The sequence below is a fragment of the Hypanus sabinus genome, chromosome 13, assembly GCF_030144855.1.
Source record: "Hypanus sabinus isolate sHypSab1 chromosome 13, sHypSab1.hap1, whole genome shotgun sequence".
NCBI classification, from domain to species: Eukaryota; Metazoa; Chordata; class Chondrichthyes; order Myliobatiformes; family Dasyatidae; genus Hypanus; species Hypanus sabinus.
Window position 1 is genome coordinate 44929188 of NC_082718.1, and position 22097 is coordinate 44951284.

The 22097-nt window shown below is 41.6% G+C and overlaps 1 protein-coding gene and 1 long non-coding RNA gene across 10 annotated transcripts in view; one reads left to right on the top strand and one right to left on the bottom strand.

Moving 5' to 3' along the window:
- Window positions 1-18934: 18934 nt before the first annotated feature.
- The window catches only part of LOC132403819 (uncharacterized), a 118153-nt gene continuing 114990 nt past the window's right edge, over window positions 18935-22097 (top strand). For 2 of the 9 annotated variants that reach the window (XR_009515350.1, XR_009515356.1), the window contains exon 1: window positions 18940-19220. This is a non-coding gene — a long non-coding RNA (uncharacterized LOC132403819). Of the gene's footprint in view, window positions 19221-22097 lie in introns of all 9 variants that reach the window. The other 7 variants (XR_009515355.1, XR_009515353.1, XR_009515357.1 and 4 more) reach the window with 7 other exon arrangements.
- LOC132403818 (mucin-2-like) overlaps window positions 21206-22097 on the bottom strand; it is an 81087-nt gene continuing 80195 nt past the window's right edge. Inside the window, exon 39 of the mRNA XM_059987536.1 lies at window positions 21206-21603. Within this exon, the coding sequence (XP_059843519.1) occupies window positions 21423-21603 (181 nt within the window). The 3' untranslated portion in view covers window positions 21206-21422. The remainder of the gene's footprint in view (window positions 21604-22097) is intronic.

A 22097-nucleotide genomic window follows, 5' to 3' on the forward strand; every position in this document is an offset into this window, starting at 1 on the left:
ATAGTTTGTTTATACATAGCATAAAGGCAAAACAAAACGTTGTATGCAGTGTTATTTCATTTTAAATGTCAAACAGGTTTTGCGGCTCCCAGTGTTTTCTTTTCTGTGGGAAACGGGTCCAAGTGGCTCTTTCAGTGGTAAAGGTTGCTGACCCCTGCCCTAGACAACAGTAGAGCTCATTTCTTAATGATGATTATTACTATACCCGCGCTTTAGATTGAGTATTGACGACGTGCATTATCTGAATGTTTGTATTAACCTTACTTTTGTGCCCCTTTATAAATAAAAACGTTTGAAAATAGTGACATCAGACTTCAACATACCTCTCTATCTTTGCTGGTAAGTTATCCAGTTACGGGATACGTAACAACTGACATAAGGAGGAAAAGCAAAGAACATAAGAAATAGGAGCAGGTGTAGGCCATCTGGCCCTTCGAGCCTGCTCCACCATTCAATAAGATAATGGTGGATCTGGCCATGGACTCATCTCCACCTACCTGCCTTTTCCCCATAACCCTTAATTCCCCTATAAAGCAAAAATATATCCAAATTGTCTTAAATATATTCACTGAGGTAGCGAATTCCACAGATTCACCACTCTGAGAAAAGTAGTTCCTCCTCATCTCCATCTTAAATCTACTCCCCCGAACCTTGAGGCGACGCCCACTAGTTTTAGTTCTCACCTAATCTGCACATGGTTCTGGTAGTAATCTAGAGATTACTACCTTTATGGCTTTGCTCTTTAGTTGCGTCCCTAGCTGCTCAAATTCCCTCAGCAGAACCCCTTTCCTTGTTCTACCTATGCCATTGATGCCCGTGTAGAACACAATAGCTGGATCTTTCCCCCTACCACAGCAAATTCCTCTGCAGGTCAGATAAGATGTCCCAAACCCGGGCACCAGACAGGCAACACAGCCTTTGGGACACTCTATCCTCCTGACAGAAATCTCTGTCTATTCCCCTGACCATGCTATCCCCAATTACCACTCCATTTCTCTTCTTTTCCCCCTCCTGAATTGCTCTTTGAAGTACGGTGCCACAATCAGGTTGCTCATCCATCCTGCAGCCCTCACTGTTATCCACACAGGGAACAAAAATCTCAAACCTGTTGAACAAGCTCAAAGGCTGAGGCTCCTCCAGCATTGTCTCTTGGATGCCACTACTCGCCTTACTTGCAATCACTCCCTCTTGGCCCTGACCACAGACAGAATTTGAAGCAGCTAATCTAATGGGTGTGACTACCTCCTGAAACTAAGAATCCAGGCATCTCTGCCCCTCCCTGGTAAGCCGCAGTGTTTGAAGATCAGATTCCAGGTCATCAACTTTGAGCCTGAGTTCCTGGAGCAGCCAACACTTGCTGCAGATTGTCAGGTATGATGTTGTGGCCATCACTGAACCGTGACTGAAGGATGGTTGTAGTTGGGAGCTGAATGTCCAAGGTTGTATCAGAGGGATGCAAAATTAGGCGGAGGAGGTGACATAACTCTGCGCGTAAAGAATGGCATTAGAAAGATTTGATGTGGGATCAGAAGATGTTAATTCCTTTTGGGTTGAGATAAGAAACTGCAAGGGTAAAGGGACCCTGATGGCAGTTATCTACTGATCACCCAAGATTAGCTGGGCTGTGGACCACAGATTACAAAGGGAGATAGAAAAGGCGTGTCAAAAGGGCAATGTTATGATAGTCATGAGAGATTTCAACATTCAGGTTAATTGGGGAAAATCAGGTTGTTAATGGATCTCAATAAGGTGAGTTTGTTGAATGCCTACGAGATGTCATTTTAAAGCAGTTTTCAGTGAGCTTACTTGGGGATCAGCTATACTAGATTGGGTGTTATGTGATAAACCAGAGGTGATTAGGGAGCTGAAGGTAGAGGAACCCTTATAATCACAGTATGATTGAGTTCAACTTGAAATTTTATATGGAGAAAATAAATTCTAACATAGCAGTATTTCAGTGAAGTAAAGGAAATTACAGTTGTACGAGAGAAGGGTTGGCCAAAGTAAATTAGAAGAAGATGCTTGCAGGTATGACAGAGCAGCAATGACGCGAGTTTCTGGGAAAAATGAGGAAGGTGCAGGACAGATGTATTCAAAAAAACAAAGACTCAAATGGCAAAATAGTACAACTGTGGGTGGCAAGGGAAGTCAAAGCTAATGTAAAAGCAAAAGAGTGGGCATCAAACAAAGCAAAAATTGGTGGGAGAGAGAAGATTAGAGAGTTTTAAAAACCTACAGGGAGCAACTAAAAGAATTATTAGGAGGGAAAAGATGAAATGTGAATACAAGTTAGCAGGCAATATCAAAATGGATGGAAAAAGATTTTTTAGTATGTAAAAAATAAGAGAGTTGAGAGTGGATATAGGACCACTAGAAAATGAGGACAAAGAAATAACAATGAGGGACAAGAAGACAGCAGATGAACCAAATGAATATTTTGCATCAGACTTCACTGTGGAAGACACTAGCAGTGTGCCAAATGTTGAAAGGTGTGAGGAAAGAGAAGTGAGTACTATTAGAAGGGAGAAGGTGCTCAAAAAGCTGTAAGAACTAAGTGTACATAAGTCACCCAGGCAAGATGAACTGCACACAAGGGTTCTGAAAGATGTAGCAGTAAAGATTGAGAAGGCATTATTAATGATCTTTCAAAAATCATGGTGCTAGAAGACTGGAAAATTGTAAATGTCACTCCACTCTTGAAGAAAGGAGCAAAGCCATACAAAGGAAATTATAAACCAGTTAACCTGACCTCAGTGGTTGAGGAGATGTTAGTTACTTGTTAAGGGTAAGGTTATGGAGTACTTGATGACACAGAACAATATAGGACGAAGTCAGCATGGTTTCCTTAAGGAAAACTCTTGCCCGACAAAGCTGTTGAAATTCTCTGAGGAGGTTATAAGTAGGGCAGATAAAGGGAATGCAGTAGATGTTGCATATGTGGACTTTCAAAAGGCCTTTGACAAGGTGCCTTGCATGGGGCTGCTTACCAAGATGGTAGTCCATGGTATTACAGGAAAGTCACTGGCATGGATAGAGAATTAGCTGATAGGTAGGAGGCAGTGAGTGGGAATAAAAGGATCCTTTTCTGGTTGGCTGCCAGTGACTTGTGATTGTCCACAGGGATCAGTGCTGGGACCACTTCTTTTTATGCTGTATATTAATGATTTAGATGATGAAATAGATGGCTTTGTTGCCAAGTTTGCAGATGATACAAAGATTAGTGGAGGGACAGGTGGTATTGCAGAAACTGGTAGACTGCAGAAGGACTTAGATTAGGAGAAATGTGCAAACTATTTTCTAAATTGAGAGAAAATACAAAAATATGAATTGCAAAGGGACTTAGGAGTCCTTGTGCCAAACACCCTCAAGGTTAACTTGCAGGTTAAGTTGGTGGTGAGGAAGGCAAATGCCATGTTAGCAATCATTTCAAGAGGTCTAGAATACAAGAGCAGGGATGTGATGCTGAGGCTTTATAAGACACTGGTGAGGCTTCAGCTCAAGTATTCTGAACAGTTTTGGGATCCTCATCTAAGAAAAGCTGTGCTGGCATTGGAGAAGGTTCAGAGGAAGTTCAGTAGGATTAATCCAGGAATGAAACGGTTATCATATGTGGAATGTTTGATAGTGTTGTGTCTGTATCTGCTGGAATTTAGAAGGATGAGGACAGATCCCATTGAAACCTTTCCAATGTTGAAAGGCCTAGACAGAGTAGACGTGGAAAGGATGTTTCCCATGGTGGGGGAGTCTCCGACTAGAGGACACAGCCTCAGGGTAGAGTGGCATCCATTTAAAACAGAAGCAGAGAAATTTATTTAGCCAGATGGTGGTGAACTTATGGAATTTATTACCACAGACATCTGTGGAGGCCAGGTCTTTGACTGTAATTAAAGCCGAGCTTGACAGGTTCCTGATTGGACATAGCATCAAAGATTACGGGGGAGTGGGGCTGAAAAGGAAAGAAAGGATTAGCCAAGATTGAATTGTGGAGCAAACTTAATGGGCCAAATGGCCTAATTCTGCGCCTATGTCTTACGGTCTTTTTATGTTATATGTCAATAATTAGGTTGATGTTGGGATGTGTATAGTCATGCATTTTGGTAGAAGAAATAAAACCATAGACTATTTTCTAAATGGAATGAAAGTAAAAAAATCTGAGGTGCAGAGGGTCTTGAGAGACCTTGTGCAGGATTCTCTAAAAGTTTATTAGCAGGTTGGTGAGGAAGGCAAATGTGATGCTGGCATTCATTTCAAGAGGACTTGAATATAAAACTAAGGATGTAATGTTGCAGCTTTACAAACTACTAGTGAGGCCTTACTTAGAGTATTGTGAGCAGCTTTGGGCCCATTATCTAAGAAAGGATGTGCTGACATTGGAGAGAGTTCTAAAAATTCTGGGATTGAAAGGCTTGTAATATGAGGAACATTTGATGGCTCCTGGCCTGTACTCATTGGAATTCAGAAGAATGGGTGGTGTGGAACTCAATGAAACCTATAGCATTGAAAGGCCTTGATAGAGTGGATGTGGAGAGGATGTTCCCTACGGTGGGGGAATTTTATGCCCAGAGGGTATGACCTCAATATAGAGGGATAACCTTTTAGAATGGACATCTAAAAGGCTAATGGCTAATTTCTTTAGCCAGAGAGTGGTGAATCTCTGGAATTCATTGTCACAGGTGGCTGTGGAATACAAATCATTGGGTATATGTAAGGCAGGCATTGATGGCTTTGTGATTAGTCATGGATAGAGGGAGAAGGCAGGAGATTAGGGCTGAAAGGGAAAGCTGATCAGCCATGTTGAAATGATGAAGCAGACTCAATGGGTCTAATTCTGCTCCTAAATCTCATGGACTTATGGACTCATAACTTTATGGATGAGTCTACCATGGGAAACCATATCAAATACTTTATTATAATCCATACACATCACAGTCACCATTCTACCTTCCTCAATTTTTGTCACCTCCTCAAAAAAAAACAAGGAATTACCTGGCCCTCACAAATCCATGCTCTCTCCAATGACACTATGCTTCTCCAAATGATGTAAATTCTGTTCATGTTATATGTCAATAATCAGGTTGATGTTGGGATGTGTATAGTCATGCATTTTGCACCTCTCCATTAGTTTGCCCACCTCTGGCACAAGTCTATAATTCCCAGGATCAGCCCTATAACATTTCTTGAACAATGGAACAACATTTGTCCTCCTCTAATCCTCTGGTATCTCTTTTGTGGCCAGGGAGGAGGCAAAGATCATCCATCATCGACATCCCAGCAACCTCCTCACTTGCTTCTTGTCATAAACTGAAGTGCATCCCATCTGACCCAGAGGACTACAGTTTGCCTTTTGCTCTGGATTACAGCTTCTGCAGTAACTTGTGTCTTAGTATTCTCAGTTTTCCTTGCTTCAGTTCTCTCCAGTGACACCCTACACAGAACTAATAGTGAACCTTGTGCTTGTCCACTCCTCAAAGCACATAGCACGACAAGGCTAGCCAATTGTCTTGGTGTTGGGTTGAGTTTATTTACAAATGTTTAGTCAGAATACCAGAAGGCATTATCAGTGCACTGATAATTTTTCTTCATATAGTGATGAAACATTTCCAAATAAATTGCCAAGATCAGAGAACAACTTAATCCAACCAATAACCATCCAACTACACAAGTTCTGAGTTACTTCTGATCTGATTAGTAGTAGAATAAAATCCTTGTCACACAACATTGAGAATATTCTCTCTCTCTGGCTTGGTTTTACTGATCTACGTTTGACATGAAACAACCTCTTTACAGGACTGTGTCTTGTTTCAAAGAACAGAAGAGGTCTTCTCAGTGCTCCATCTAATATGGAGCTCTCAGTTAACATCACCTTACAGATTATCATTAGAAACTGCAGAGAGCTGTAGCCACTGTAGTCACAAAAATTAGAGATTTTATTATATACCCTTTCTAAAGTGAATGATTGCCTGAGGGGTGGGGGGGGGGGATGAAGTGAGAAGTTGGGAGACGATAGGTGTTAAAAGCAAATGGTAGGAGGAACCTAATAGGGGAGGCAAGTGGACCATGGATGAATGTGAAGGAGAGGGGAACAAGAGAATGGTGATAAGCAGGTAAGGAGAAGAGACGAGGTAAGTGTCAAAGTGGGAAATGGAAATGGCCAGGGGAGGCAGAAATTGACCAGAAGATAGAGAAATCAATATTCATACCATTAGGATGGAGACTACCCAGACGGAATAGGAGGTGTCGCGTCTGCAGCCTGACAGTTGGTACATTGTGGCAGAAGAGGCCATGGGCTGACAGGCTGGATTAGGAATAGGGATTGTAATTCTAATGGTGGCCACCATGATACCCTGCTTGTTTAGAGGAAGCGAAGGTGCTCGACAAACTACATCAGGTCTCACTGATGTAGAGGAGGCTTCACTGGGAGCGCCAGATACTGTAGAAAATCCCAGTAGACTTGCAGGTGAAGTGTTGCCTCACCTGCAAGGACTGTTTGGGGTCCTGAGTCGAGGCAAGAGAGGGGATGAATGGGCAGGTATAACACTTCTTCCACTTGCAGTGTTAAGAGGCAGGAGGGAGATTATTGGGGAAGGATGAATTGATAAGATTATGGAAAGTGATCCCTGTGGGAAAGCAGAGAAGTGGGCGTGGGGTCAGTAAAGGTGTATTTGGTGGAAGGACCTGTTGAGATGGCGGAAGTTGCAAAGATTGAGTTCCTTGGATTTGTTGACTGTTTGCTAACATTGCCACATACTTCACACATGAAAACTGTTTTCAGTGATTCCAAATGCTGCAAAACCATTTCATCACTTAGAAGCTAAAGAAAGGAGCTTGAGGGAAAACTCTCCAGCACAGAAAGGAGTGGGTACCCACTGCAATTTGCCTTCCCATTCCCATTCTGACATGTCTGTCCATAACATTATCTACTGCCATGATGAGTCCAAACTCAAGCTTGAGGAGCGTTATGATCCCAGCCCCCTCCTTTGTGAGAATCGCAAGAGCACCCGTTGAGGGGGGGGTCAGTAGACCCAGGAAGAGAGAGAGAGGGAGACGTGCTGAATAGACTCAGGAAGTGGGAGAGAGAGAAATGTGCCGAAGAGCACGTTCCACCCGGGATGCAAAATAAGGCGACAGTGACTATTGTCTCATGGAGACCACATGAAAAGCCCTCGGGCAAGGTGGGCTGGTTGAGAGAGAGATTGCATCATCCCAACCTGATTGACACCTGCGACCCCGTGAGGAAGTATAAAGGAGGTTCTCAGGGGGACAGCCCCCTCAGACACACCAAGAAGACACCAGAGTGATCCCGCAGCAGCGGGAAGCCATTCTGAAGGAAGCCACGTGCGTTAGATTCCGGGATTGGAATTTGTGGCTGGAATCACGGAAAACCGCTTTTAACTAACATCGGGGAGAGGGAACCAACGCTCCTCCGATTTCACGGAAGCTTCATAAAGACCCGGCAAGTTTTTTCTCTTCTCCCACAATCTCTCTCTCTCGGTCGCCCCACGTGAAACCCAGCGATTCCCAAAAGGCTGAAGCCTGCAGACTTCTGAGTGACTTTTATATTTCTAACGGACAATCTATTAACCCCTAGACAACAGTAGAGCTCACTTCTTAACCATGATTATTACTATACCCGCGCTTTAGATTGAGTATTGACGACGTGCATCATCTGAATGTTTGCATTAACCTTACTTCTGTGTCCCTTTATAAATAAAAACGTTTGAAAATAGTGACATCAGACTTCAACGGACCTCTCTATCTTTGCTGGTAAGTTATCCAGTTACGGGATACGTAACAGGAGTAACAGCTCATATTCCATCCGGGCAGCCTCCAAAGTGATGTTGTTATCATCATCGATCTCTCCAACTTCCAGTAATTTCTACTCCTCCCTCCATCTCTGTTTTGATTTCCCATTCTGGTTACCCGTTACCCCATACTGCTTATTTTCTCTTCGTTTGCTAATCATCTTCCTCTAGATCCTCTTCTCCTTCCCTTTCTTCTAAAGTCTACTGTTCTCTCCTATCAGATTCCTTCTTCTTTGGCCCTTAAGCAGCATCCATTATTAAGGACCTCCAACACCCAGGACATGCCCTTTTCTCACTGTTACCATCAGATAGGAGGCACAGACACCTGAAGGCACACACTCAGTGATTCAGGAACAGCTTCTTCTCCTCTGCCATCCGATTCCTAAATGGACATTGAACCCATGAACACTACCGCACTTTTTAAATATAGATTATTTTTGTTTTTTGCATGATTTTTAACCTATTCAAAGCATGTATACTGTAATTGATTTACTTAATTATTATTATCATTTTCTTTTTCTTAGCTGCTGCTAAGTTAACAAATTTCACAACACGTTCCGGTGATAATAAAATTGATTCTGATTCTTTACGTCTTCCACCTATCCACTCAGTTTCTTAGTCCACTAAAGCCATCGCCCACCCACATTCCCCTCACCTGGTCTCAACTATCACTTGCCAGCATATATTCCTTACCCTCTCTCCCCCTTCTTATGCTGGCTTCTTTCTCATTCTTTTCCAGTCCCAATGAAGTCTCATTGTCAGCTATTTTTTTTTTATCTGCTACAAAATGTTACCTGATTAAAACCTGTTAACATTCTTAGAAGAATATCTTTGGATAGAAAGAGTTCGCAAAGGTTCAAAACTAGTATAGACCTGAGGGGGCTAAAGGAGTTATGGAGCAGAACAGCTGAATGCATCTACTAGGAAGAAGTACAAGAAATGGTAAATAGACTGTTTAAAAATCAGCTGTCAATCAAAACATTTCAGGAAGTTAATTTATAATCACACACTCCCACTTTCTTTACCATAAATATGATATCTGATTCCTGTGAACAAACAACTTTGTTGCATACTATACATCGTAGAAAGAGAGAGCTGAGGAAAACACAAGATGCTTGGCTTGAGGAACATCAAACAACCAGGTTCCTGTGTAATGAGGCACTGGGTGCTATGCTCCAAATGTAATGCCTATGATTTCAAGAACGTTGGAGTGGCATTTTAAGAACTTAGCCACCATTAGGCTTCCACACATGACTAGAAGCTACAAAAGTGAATTTAACAAAGTTGGATGAGGTTGTGCATTCCCAGGGGTCCAGAAGTCATAGTCATAGAACATTAGAGCACAGGCACAGGCCCTTTGGCCCATTAAGTCCATACCAAACTGACAGTCTGCCTTGTCCCACCAACCCGCACGTGAACTATAGCTCTCCATGTCCCTCCCATCCGTGTACTGATCCAACTTCTAAATGTTGCAGTCAGACCCACTTCCACCACTTCCTCTGGCAGCTCGTCCCACACTCACACAACTTTATGAGTGAACTTGTTGCCCTCAGGTTCCCCCTTAAATATTTCCCATTTCACCCTTAGCCAGTGATCTCTAGTCATATTCTCTGGTTTCTATTTAGTCTAAGATAATCCCAACTCTTCTCTTTAAAGGTTCACTCCAACATCAATATACAGAACTTCATCACTGGTGAACTTCTATGCACAACCAATAAATCTGAAGAATCAGAATCAGGTTTGTTATCACCAGCAAGTGTCATGAAATTTGTTAATTTAATGCATTAATTCAATAGCGACAGACTTAGGTAGACCAAAAGATGACAGATAAAATGTGCATATACATTGAATTTAATGCAGAATATGAAGTGATATATATGGTTACTATATTGTGATGCAATGTAAATAGTGTAATTTTAAAAGATGCAAAAGCAGAAAAAATTGCATATATCTATATAAATATTTAAAGGTGATAATTCATATGGGATCTTTGTCCTTACTTACAAAAAAATAAATTACATAAGCAAAGTGTGCTACTTTTATAAAACATTAGTCCTCAAACAGAATATTGTGTTTGGTAATAGGAAACTTACAATTGAACGGATGCCATACGTTTCAGTTATAGAGGCAGAAATGACCAATATTATAGACTGCAAAATATTTCTAATTCACTAGAAAGGCAAGAGAACTAAGTTTGGCTTCTGCGTCCTTCTTTTCCAGTCCCAATGAAGAGTCTAGGCCTGAAATATTTACTTCATAGGTACTGCATGACTTGCTAAATTCCTTCAGCTTTTTGTGTGTGTTGACTCAATGTTGGTGTTCCAGTATCTAGTTGCTATGATGTACTAGTATTGCCCTAATATTAAAGCCTTAGAAGAAAGCATTAAGCGACCATAGGACCTTTTCTGTCTATCACTTCATTCCAAGTCACCCTCATTGACCAGTTTAAAACCACAAGAATGGAAATAAGTAATCCTCCTATCAAAGATATTAGTGGTTATGGACACACTGTACATATCTGAAGCCCATCATCAGGTTAGTTCTTAGGTAATGGTCAGAGGAAGTGATGGAGTTGGCAAGCAGGTTACAGGCAGCTTTTGGCAGTAGAGAAAAAAAGCTTGCGTCTTCCCAATACCTTGTACACATTTCTATTCATTCAGTTTCATCATCCAGACATTATCTTAGAAATAAGCAATTTTCTATCTGTTAATGGGAATATTATTGGCAAGAGTCAGCAAGAATGATCAGAAACCACTACACTCAGCCTTTAGTTTGTTGACCTCCGATCTACTCATGCTTCCAAATGCAGTTATCTGAGCAATAAGCCTTCACAACGTAGTTACAAAACCGATATCCACTCACCAAAACAGACAAAGACTGATCAAATCCAATATAACACTTTGCATACAATTAACCTACTTTCAATTCATCAGATAATTGTATCATTAAAATGGTATTGTAATACTTTCTTGCTAGCAATCTGATAAGTAATGCCAGTTTTGGTTTTACTATGGCCACAGTTCTAAATTTGATTACAATGTCACTCAAGATATTCTAAAAATTGGAGTTACACTGACACATACAAAAAAACATGGCCTATCATCCCAGCTACAGGATAACCCTTTATATGTTCCTCCATGCTGTATCCTCTGCACAATTATCTTTGGCAACTTCATCAATTCCATTCTGTGCATTGCATGATCAAACTGGGATGTGCATTGATGATTGTACAATATTCATTGTCATTCAGTTGACAACTGCATGGAGCTACAACTAGACAATGCTTAGGCAACTGCTGATAAATGGCAAGCAAGATTCTTGTGACAAGAAGTGGCAGATATTATGCACGTCCAACAAAAGAGCCCAACCACTGTTGAAAGATTATTCCTGCTTCTACTTCATTTGTTTATGCTCGTGTTTATTGTCCTTGGGAACCCTAAAAGCTTCTTGGTTTAATCCTTTTTTAAAAGCTTGACAGATTCATGGGTGGACAGCATCACTATTCTCATGAAGGTTTTCTTCATTTTTATTAAAATCAGGACATTTTTATTCATGTTGTTCATCTACACTAATGCTCCTTTAATCCCTTTCTTCAGTTTTGTTTCTAATAGTTCTCTCAACAGAAATCACCAAACATTGCCTTCAAGATCTGTAGGATTTGGCTCATTATTAATTGGTGGATAAATTACAGAACTGCAGCTTTCCTGTGATAATCACAATATCATTTATAGGTAATGGTTTTGCTGCATTTATCTTCCAAATTTCCATGCATTTTCACTTGCCCAGGTCTTTATTGTGATGCATTGATTATACACAGTAATAAAAGTACCCCAATGAATTAGCATTCTCTGAGAAAACATTTTGTCTTGGACAGTCTGCAATGGCCCAGGGAGTTCAAAGGTAGGCTTCCTGTGATCATAAGACAATAAGATATAGGAGCAGAATTAGGCCATTTGGCCCATCGAGTCTGCTGCACTATTTCATCACAGCTGATCCAATTTTCCTCTCAGCCTCCATCTCCTCCTTTCTCCCCATTTCCCTACATGCCCTGACCAATCAAGAATCTATCAATCTCAGCCTTAAACATACATAAAGAATTGGTCTCCATAGATTCACCACTCTATGGTTAAAGAAATTCCTCTTCACCTCTGTTCTAAAAGGACGTTCTTCTATTCTGAGGCTGTGTCCTCTGGTTTTAGTCTCTCCCACCATAAGAAGCATCCTCTCCACATCCACTCAATCAAGCCCTTTCATGATTCAATAGATTTCAGTTAGTTCACACCTCATTCCTTTGAATTCTAGTGATTACAGGTCCAGAGTAATCAAACACTCTTCATATGACAAGCTTTTCAATCCTGGAATCATTTTCATGGTCCTGGAAACAATACATCATGCCAATCAAAACCAAGTTTTTTCATGGCAGGAAAGAAAACTTTTTCTTAAATAGGGAGTAGAAATGCTTCACCCAAGAGATTCTTTAAAATTTGCCACATCAGTTTGACCTCTCCCAACTACTGATCAATGTCTATGCCCACAAGTGTGGAGATACAGCATGCCTTTGTGCATGGTAGGATGTGTTAAACTAATTTTATATGGTTTTTCAAGGAAGTCACCAGGAAAGTAGATGAAGGCAAAGCAGTGGATGTTGTCTACATGGACTTCAGCAATGCATTTGACAAGGTCCCGCATGGGAGGTTGGTCAAGAAGATTCAGTCACTTGGCATTCAAGATGAGGTAGTAAATTAGACATAAGCTTTGTGGGAGAAGCCAGAGAGTGGTAACAGATTGTTGCCTCTCTGACTGGAGACCTGTGACTAGTGGTGTGCCGCAGGGATCAGTGCTGGGTTCATTGGTGTTCGTCATCTTTATCAACGATTTGGAGGATGATGTGGTTAACCAGATCAGCAAAATTGTAGATGATACCAAGATTGGAGGTGTAGTGGACAGTGAGGAAAACTATTGTGGTTTATAGAGGGATCTGTATCAGCTAGAAAAACTGGGCTGAAAATTGCCAATGGCATTAAATGCAGACAAATGTGAAGTGTTGCATTTCAGTAGGACCAACAATGGTCTTACACAGTGAACGGTAGGGCACTGAGGAGTGTGGTAAAACAAAGGGATCTGAGAATCCAAGTCCATCACTTGTTGAAAGTGGCGTCATGGGTAGATAGGATCATAAAGAAAGTTTTTGGCACATTGGCTTTCATAAATCAATATATTGAGTATAGGAGGTGGGATGTTCTGTTTAAGATGTTGGTGAGGCCTAATATGAAGTATTGTGCATAGTTTTGGTTGCCTAAAGATGGGAAAGAGTACAGAGAAAATTTACAAAGATGTTGTCGGGTCTGGAGGATCTGAGTTATAAGGAAAGATTGAATAGGTTAGGACAGTATTCCTTAGAACGTAGAAGATTGAGAGAGATTTGATAGAAGTATATAAAATTATGAGGGATATTGATAAAAGCAGGCTTTTTTCCACGGAGGCTGTGTGGGACGACAACCAGAAGACATGAGTTAAGCATGAAAGGAGAAAAGTTTAAGAGGAAGATGAGTGGAAAATTCTTCACTCAGAGGGTCATGAGATTGCGGAATGAGCTGCCTGCAGAATTGGTGCATGTGAGCTCGATTTCAACGTTTAAGAAATGTACCTGGAGGGCTCTGATCCCAGTGCAGGTAGATGTGAGTGGACAATTTAAATGGTTTTTGTATGAATTAGTGGGTAAAAGCACCTGTTTTTGTACTGTACTTCTCTATACTCTACTGCAGAAGCTGGAACAAGTCTTCCCTCACGATCAAGTAGCCACTCTCTCAAATATCTGCATTAAAATCCAATGCTATCACATCTTTCAGAACTGCACACTCTCACTGAGATCTGACCAATGTTTTATAAACTGATTCCTTCAAGAATCCTTGGACTTATACACCGTCAGTTCATCAGTACTCAGTCACGCATTCCAAATCATGGTATGTGTCTTAGGCTCATTTGTATTTCCCAAATACACTACTTTTACGTGTTGAATTCCATCTGCCATTTCTCAGCCTGTTTCACTAATATACTGATATCAACCTCAAGCTAATACTACCCACCATACAATCAATAAACCTATCAATTTCCATCTGTAAACTTTCTAAGCATGCGCTCTATATCCATTTCCAAATCATTAATATACTGTACATTTCAGACAGCAAGGATCTAACAATGATCACAGTGGAACACCACGTTACAGACATCCAATCACAAAAGCAACCTCCTCCATTATTTTCTGTCACCTATTTCCAGTCCAGTTTTGGATCCCATTTTCCAGCTTACCTTGGATCAAATGAGCCTCCACCAATAATTTGCTGTTTGATTTTCTTCTCTTTATGGAAATCACCCCTCGTTGACCAATTCCAACATATCAGAATCGAGCTCAAGATTTTAGCATTTAAAATATCATGTATAATCAGTGAGGCATAGGTAAGCAGTAGATTTTTGACTACTACGCCAAAGGGCATTACTCATGGAAATGTGAACAAGCATTAGACTTTCAGTAATCTGCTCACTTCATTTTGTGGAATCAATAGCCAGAAGAGTGAAAATTCTGTGGAACTGTTAATTGTACTAACAGTCAGTACAATTTCCACCAATCCATTACTGCAATAAAACAAAGTTGTTACAGAAACAGCAATGGAGCATTTTTTAAAATTTTTGTTGAGATAACAATGCAGAATAGGCCCTTTCGGCCCTTCGAGCCACTCTGCCTAACAACCCCCTCCCCCATTCAACCCTAACCTAATCACGGGACAATCTACAATGACCAATTAATCTATCAACCTGTACGTCTTTGGACTGTGGGAGGAAATTGGAGTGCCTGGAGGAAACCCACGTGGTCACAGTGAGAACATACAAACTCCTTACAGACAGTGGCAGAATAGACAATAGGTGCAGAAGTAGACCATTCAGCCCTTGAAACCTGCGCCGCCATTCTGAGATCATGACTGATCATCTACTATCAATACCTGGTTCCTGCCTTGTCCCCATATCCCTTGATTCCCCTATCCATATGATACCTATCTAGCTCCTTCTTGAAAGCATCCAGAGAAGTGGCCCCTACTGCCTTCTGAGGCAGTGCATTCCACACCCCCACAACTCTCTGGGAGAAGAAGTTTTTCCTTAACTCTGTCCTAAATGACCTACCCCTTATTCTTACACCATGCCCTCTGGTACTGGACTTTCCCAGCATCTGGAACATATTTCCTGCCTCTATCTTGACCAATCCCTTAATAATCTTACATGTTGCAATCAGATCCCCTCTCAATCTCCTTAATTCCAGCATGTACAAGCCCAGTCTCTCTAACCTCTCTGCGTAAGACAGTCCGGACATCCCAGGAATTAACCTTGTGAGTCTACACTGCACTTCCTCTGCAGCCAGGATGTCCTTCCTTAACCCTGGAGACCAAAACTGTACACTAACCCAGGTGTGGTCTCACCAGCGCCCTGTACAAATGCAAAAGGATTTCCTTGCTCTTGTACTCAATTCCCTTTGTAATAAAGGCCAACATTCCATTAACTTTCTTCACTGCTTGCTGCACTTGCTCATTCACCTTCAGTGACTAATGAACAAGGACTCCTAGATCTCTTTGTATTTCTCCCTTACCTAACTCTACACCGTTCAGATAATAATCTGCCTTCCTGTTCTTACTCCCAAAGTGGATAACCTCACACTTATTCACATTAAACGTCATCTGCTAAGTATCTGCCCACTCACCCAGCCTTTCCGTCACCCTGAATTCTCCTAACATCCTCATCACATGTCACACTGCCACCCTGATTAGTATCATCAGCAAACTTGCTGATGTTATTCTCAGTGCCTTCATCTAAATCATTGATGTAAATCGTAAACAGCTGTGGTCCCAATACCAAGCCCTGTGGCACCCCACTAGTCATCACCTGTCATTCTGAGAAACACCCATTCATCGCTACCCTTTGCTTTCTATCTGCCAACCAGTTTTCTATCCATGTCAATATCTTCCCCCCAATGCCATGAGCTTTGATTTTACCCACCAATCTCCTATGTGGGACCTTATCAAATGGCTTCTGAAAATCGAGGTACACTACATCCACTGGATCTCCCCTGTCTAACTTCCTGGTTACATCCTTGAAAAACTCCAATAGATTAGTCAAACATGATTTGCTCTTGGTAAATCCATGCTGGCTCGGCCCAATCCTATCACTGCTATCTAGATATGCCACTATTTCATCTTAATAATGGACTCTAGAATCTTTCCCACTATTGATGATAGGCTGACAGGACGATAGTTCTCTGTTTTCACCCTCCCTCCTTTCTTAAAAAGTGGGATAACATTAGCCATTCTCCAATCCTCAGGAACTGATCCTGAATCTAAGGAACACTGGAAAATGATTACCAATGCATCCGCAATTTCCAGAGCCACCTCCTTTAGTATCCTAGGATGCAGACCATCTGGACCTGGGGATTTGTTAGCCTTCAGTCCCATCAGTCTACTCATCACTGTTTCCTTCCTAATGTCAATCTGTTTCATTTCCTCTGTTACCCTATGTCCTTGGCCCATCTATACATCTGGGAGATTGCTTGAGATTGCTTCCCTAGTGAAGACAAATCTAAAGTACTTATTAAATTCTTCTGCCATTTCTCCATTTCCCATAACAATTTCACTCAATTCATTCTTCAAGGGCCCAACATTGTTCTTAACTATCTTCTTTCTCTTCACATACCTAAAAAAGCTTTTGCTATCCTCCTTTATATCCCTGGCTAGCTTGCGTTTGTACCTCATTTTTTCTCCCCGTATTGCCTTTTTAGTTAAGTTCTGTTGTTCCTTAAAAATTTCCCAATCATCTGTCTTCCCACTCACCTTAGCTCTGTCATACTATTTTTTTATATAATGCTATGCAATCTCTGACTTCCTTTGTCAACCACTGTAGCCCCTTTCCCCACTTTGAATCCTTCCTTCTCCGGGGGATGAACTGATTTTGCACCTTGTGCATTATTCCCAAGAATACCTGCCATTGCTGTTCCACTGTCTTTTCTGCTAGGATATCCATCCATTTAACTTTGGCCAGCTCCTCCCTCATGGCTCCGTAGTCTCCTTTGTTCAACTGCAACACTGACACCTCCGATCTTCCCTTATCCTCCTCAAATTGCATATAAAAACTTATATTATGGTCACTACCTCCTAATGGCTCCTTTACTTCAAGATCGCTTATCAAATCCTGTTCATTACACAACACAAAATCCAGAATAGCCTTGTCCCTGGTCGGCTCTCATACAAGCTGTTCCAAGAATGCATCCCGTAGGCACTCTACAAACTCCCTATCCTGAGGTCCAGCACCAACCTGATTCTCCCAGTTCACCTGCATGTTGAAATCCCCCATAACTACTGCGACATTACCTTTGCCACATGCCAATGTTAACTCCCTATTCAACTTGCACCCAATATCCATGCTACTGTTTGGGAGCCTGTAAGACTTTTTGCCCTTACTGTTCCTCAGTTCTATCCACACAGACTCTACTTCTCCTGATCCTATGTCCCACCCTTGCAAAGGACTGAATCTCATTCCTCACCAACAGGGCCACCCCACCCCCTCTGCCCACATTTCTGTCCCTACGATAGCACGTATACCCTTGTACATTCATTTCCCAGGTCTGATCTCCCTGCAGCCATGTCTCTGTTATCCCAACAACATCATAGTTACCCATTCGCACCTGAGCTTCAAGCTCATCCGCCTTATTTCTGACACTTTGTGCGTTCAGATATAGAATTTTTAGCCCATTTCTCCTTTCTCTGTTTAAATCACGGCCTATTGTGCTTAACCCAGCTCCCCGAACTCCCATCGGGCTATACGCCCCTTGAATTTTGTTGTCCTTCCTAAATTTACTTATTCTTTCTGCACATTTAACTCCACCTTCCGTCAGACCATCCCTCTGTACATGTGTCCTCCTTATCACTTGTTCCGCCTCACCTTTCTCTACTACACACTTAATATTCCGGAACCGTGTAGACCCCACCTGTCCTTTATTCTTCATCTCGCTCACATTCTGGATCCCTGCCCCCTGCAAATTTAGTTTAACCCCCCTCCCCCCAGCAGCACTAGCAAACTTTCCTGAAAGAATGTTAGTACCGCTCCAGTTCAAGTGTAAACTGTCCCGTCGGAACAGATTCCACCTTCCCTGGAACAAAGCCCAATTATTTAAAAACCTGAAGCACTCCCTCCTGCACCATCCTTTCAGCCACATATTAATCTGTATAATCCTTCTGTTCCTTGCCTCAATCGCACGTGGCACAGGTAGCAATCCTGAGATTGTTACCCTGGAGGTCCTGCCCTTCAGCTTCGCACCTAACTCCCTGAACTCACTACGCAGGACCCCCTCACTCATCCTACCCACATCGTTGGTCCCTACATGGACCAGAACATCTGGGTTCTTGCCCTCCCTCTCGAGAATAACCTGCACCCGATCTGAGATGTCCCAGACCCCGGCACCAGGGAGGCAACATACCATCTGAGACTCCCAATCTTCCCCACAAAATCTCCTATCCGCCCCCCTGACTATAGAATCCCCTATCACTACCGCTCTCTTCTCTTCCCTCCTCCCCTTCCTAGTCAAGGGTCCAACCTCAGTGCCACAGACAGGACCACTGCAGCTTGTTCCTGGTAGGTCATCCCCACCAACAGTATCCAAAACGGTATACTTATTGTTGATGGGAACGGCCACAGGGGTGCTCTGCTCTCTCTCTGTCTGCTCCCCCTGCCTCTCTTGACTGTCACCCATTTGCCCACCTCCTGTCTTTTCGGTGCGACTACCTCCCGATAACTCTTATCTATCTCTGCCTCTGCCTCCCGAACGATCCGTAGTTCATCCAGCTCCTGCTCCGATTCCCTAACTGGGTCTGATAGGAGCTGCAGCTGGACGCACCTTTTGCAGGTGTGGTCATCAGGGACAACTGTGTTGACCCTGACCTCCCACATACTGCATACGGAGCACACCACTGCTCTGACCGTCTCCCCATGACCTGATCCCAGATTAGTCAGAATAAATGAAAAAAGTACCTACCGACCTTACCTTTATGTTTACCTCAGCAAGCGCGTACTCAGGCTCACTGGTTTCCTCTCACTCAAAGCCCAGCTGCTCGCTCCTAAAAGTGGGCCTCATTTAAAACTCCGCGCTGGCGGCCAACGTCACCCGCACCTGCGCAGTTTCACCTTCCTCCTCAGGTTCTGTCCAGGTAGGTCCGACGGTCTCGGCCTACCTCCAACGGCTGATCCTCCGATCTCCAGTCGCCTGTCGACCTCGAACACTCCTTGCTCCCGCTCTTAAAAGTGGGCCTCTTTTTAAACTCCGTGCTTGCTGCTGACGTCACTCGCGCCAGCACAGTTTTACCTTCCTCCTCAGGTACTGTCCAGGTAGGAAAATGAACCCTGGTCGCTGGTACTGTGAAGTGTTGTGCTAACCATTATGCTACCATATCGTGCCTGCTACATCTGAATGCAATGGTATTCCTGAGTGTTCGTCCGGGAATTGCATGACTGACAGTAGTATAAACTGAAGGGAAGCCACTGATATAATGATTTTTCTTTTTTAATATCTCTCAGCACTCTACAGCGAGAGACGAGGTGGTAGTGTCTGCTTTATGAACAATACTTGGCGTTGCACTGATGTGTTGAACTACAAGGATTCTCTCAAACCTCTACAGTTGTGCTATAGGTACTTTCCTGACAGGCTGCATTTTAGCCTTTTGGGCAAAAAGTACTGTATAAGATTACCAGAACTTACAGAGACTCGTAAACACAGTCCAATCTATCACAGACTCTTAATGTCCTTCCATCCAGTCCATCCTAATGGTGCATTGCATCAGTAAGGCTAACAATGCCGTCATGAATGCCTACCACTCTGGCCATTCCTTTTTCTCCTTTCTACCATCTTGGAGAAGGTACTGGAGCTTGAAAGTCCAAACAACCAGATGCAGGAACAGTTTCATTCCCACTGCTATTAGACACCGGAGTCAATCACCTTTTAACATTACCTTTCCAGTGATACTAACATGCTTTAGAACATTTAATTCTATCTGTTCTTATTCTTACTTTAGCATTTTTTTGCATTACCTCAGTTTACACAACTATGCTTTGTATCATTCCATTTTTTGTCCCTTTGTGGTATTTATTGTTGTATTTATTATTATCATGTATACTGTTTATTGTGAGTTTTACACAATTAAGGAATTTCATAAACTGACTTGAATTTTCTTCTAACAGTCAAATGCTATTTTTACTCAAAAATCACTGTTAGAATAATGCTTGAAAATGGGGAATGAGTAGATCTTGAGAAAATTTGATTCTGTGCTACATCTCCAGTCATTATGAGCTTCAAGTATCTCCATGAAGGACATTTCTAAATTATTTGCATTCCTTTATTAGTTCACTATCACCCTTACCCTAAAGAAATAAACTCTATCCATCCAAAGAGTAATAAGGCAAGTCCCCACATTTAGAATATTAACAGATTTTCATTTCCCAGTCATAATCAGAGAAAACCTCAGTTTGTGTATAAATGATTTGCTCTTTCCAATCTAGTCTCCCCTTTATTGCACAGAATATAAAGATTTCCTTTTGAAAAATTTACATTGAAATCTTCACTAGTTCTAAAACAGATTTAGATGAAAGGAACCTCCAAGTATCAAAACTACTTATGACACAGGCAAAATAGCAGCAAGTTCTTATCTCTTTGATACTATGTGATGTTCTGACACAGTGGCAGTGATGTTTTAGAATGAAGGTTAGGAAATTATTTGAAAAATTTAGTTACGTTCATACTCCACCATTAAAAACAAAATGGCATTGTCCTATTAACTTAAAAATATCATGCTTTGGAGAATATTTCTGGTACATTGTAATAATAATAGGCATCCATTAGTCTCTAGAGACCATGGATTTGCGCCTTGGTAAGTTTCCAGGGCACAAGCCTAGGCAGGGTTGTACCGAAGACTGGCAGTTGCCCATGCTGCAAGTTTCACCTCTCCACACCACCGACGTTGTCCAAGGGAAGGGCAAGGGCCAATACAGCTTGGCACTGGTGTCATCACAGAGCAATGTGTGGTTAAGTGTCTTGCTCAAGGACACAATATGCTGCCTTAGCTGAGGCTCAAACTAGTAACCTTCAGATCACTAGACCAGCACCTTAACCACTTGGCCATGCGCCAACACACTGGTACATTGTATAAAGGCAGATTTCAATAAATCTTTATGCTCCTTTTCTGTCCAGGGCAGCTCAGAACTGACAACAAACAGTTGTGAATTTTAAAAAATGTGATGAATGAAGTGTTCATCTCTGAGTATTTTACAAACAAAACCATCTCTAAGCAGATAGTAATTGACCATGGAGATTTGCTTGCAGTTATTTATTGATAAGCTTTAGCAATTAAGTACAATTTAAAAAGTTCATGCAGCAATGTAGCTAATGTTACATTTATTTTTCTCTCAATTTAGAGATCAATTAGAAGCATTCTTTCGAAACATAATGTGATTGGCAAAATGCAATGAATATTTTTTTTATCAGAAGGAAAAAGAGAATTGGGCTTAGTATTAGGCTTCATCATCTAGAAAAGTTGTTTAAAAAGTAGCCGGCGTAGGGCAGATGGTCTTCTTACAGTCACAAGACTTAATATGGAGGTAACTGTACGAAATTGTTGATGCACCATTTTGAGCACTCAGGTCCACGCTCTTTGTTTCCGTCTGTGTTTCTTGACAGCACTCACATTGATGGTCAATTTTGTCTGTCTTAGGGTTATATCTGGAAAAAATAAGATGACAGAATTATACATACGTGAACAATAGTATAGAATTATATAGTCACAATAACCAATGTAACAAAATATACTTCTTTCATTATGGTGCTCACTTCATCCAAAATATTTAAGTGAACTTCATATATAATGAATCATATGTTGAGCCCAAGAAATCTTATTACACTTAAGATATATAAATCAAAACAGAGATAGAGATTAAAATATTATAATGGAATCAGCAACCAAGTGGTTTCTGTGTCAATAAGGCCTTCTTGTTTGAAAGTCTGGATTACAGTATATATAAATACTATGGCTTAAATGTGCTTGGATAGCTTGTAAGCAAGCAATCACTTCTACTGATGGTGAGTACTAGATGATGCAAAAATAATATTTGAATAAATGTAAGGGATCAAAGGAGAGGATTCACAGATTCTCAGATGTAATACTGGAGGTTCTTGGAGTGCATTTCAGAGAAGGAAGTTTCAGAAGCAACAAATAC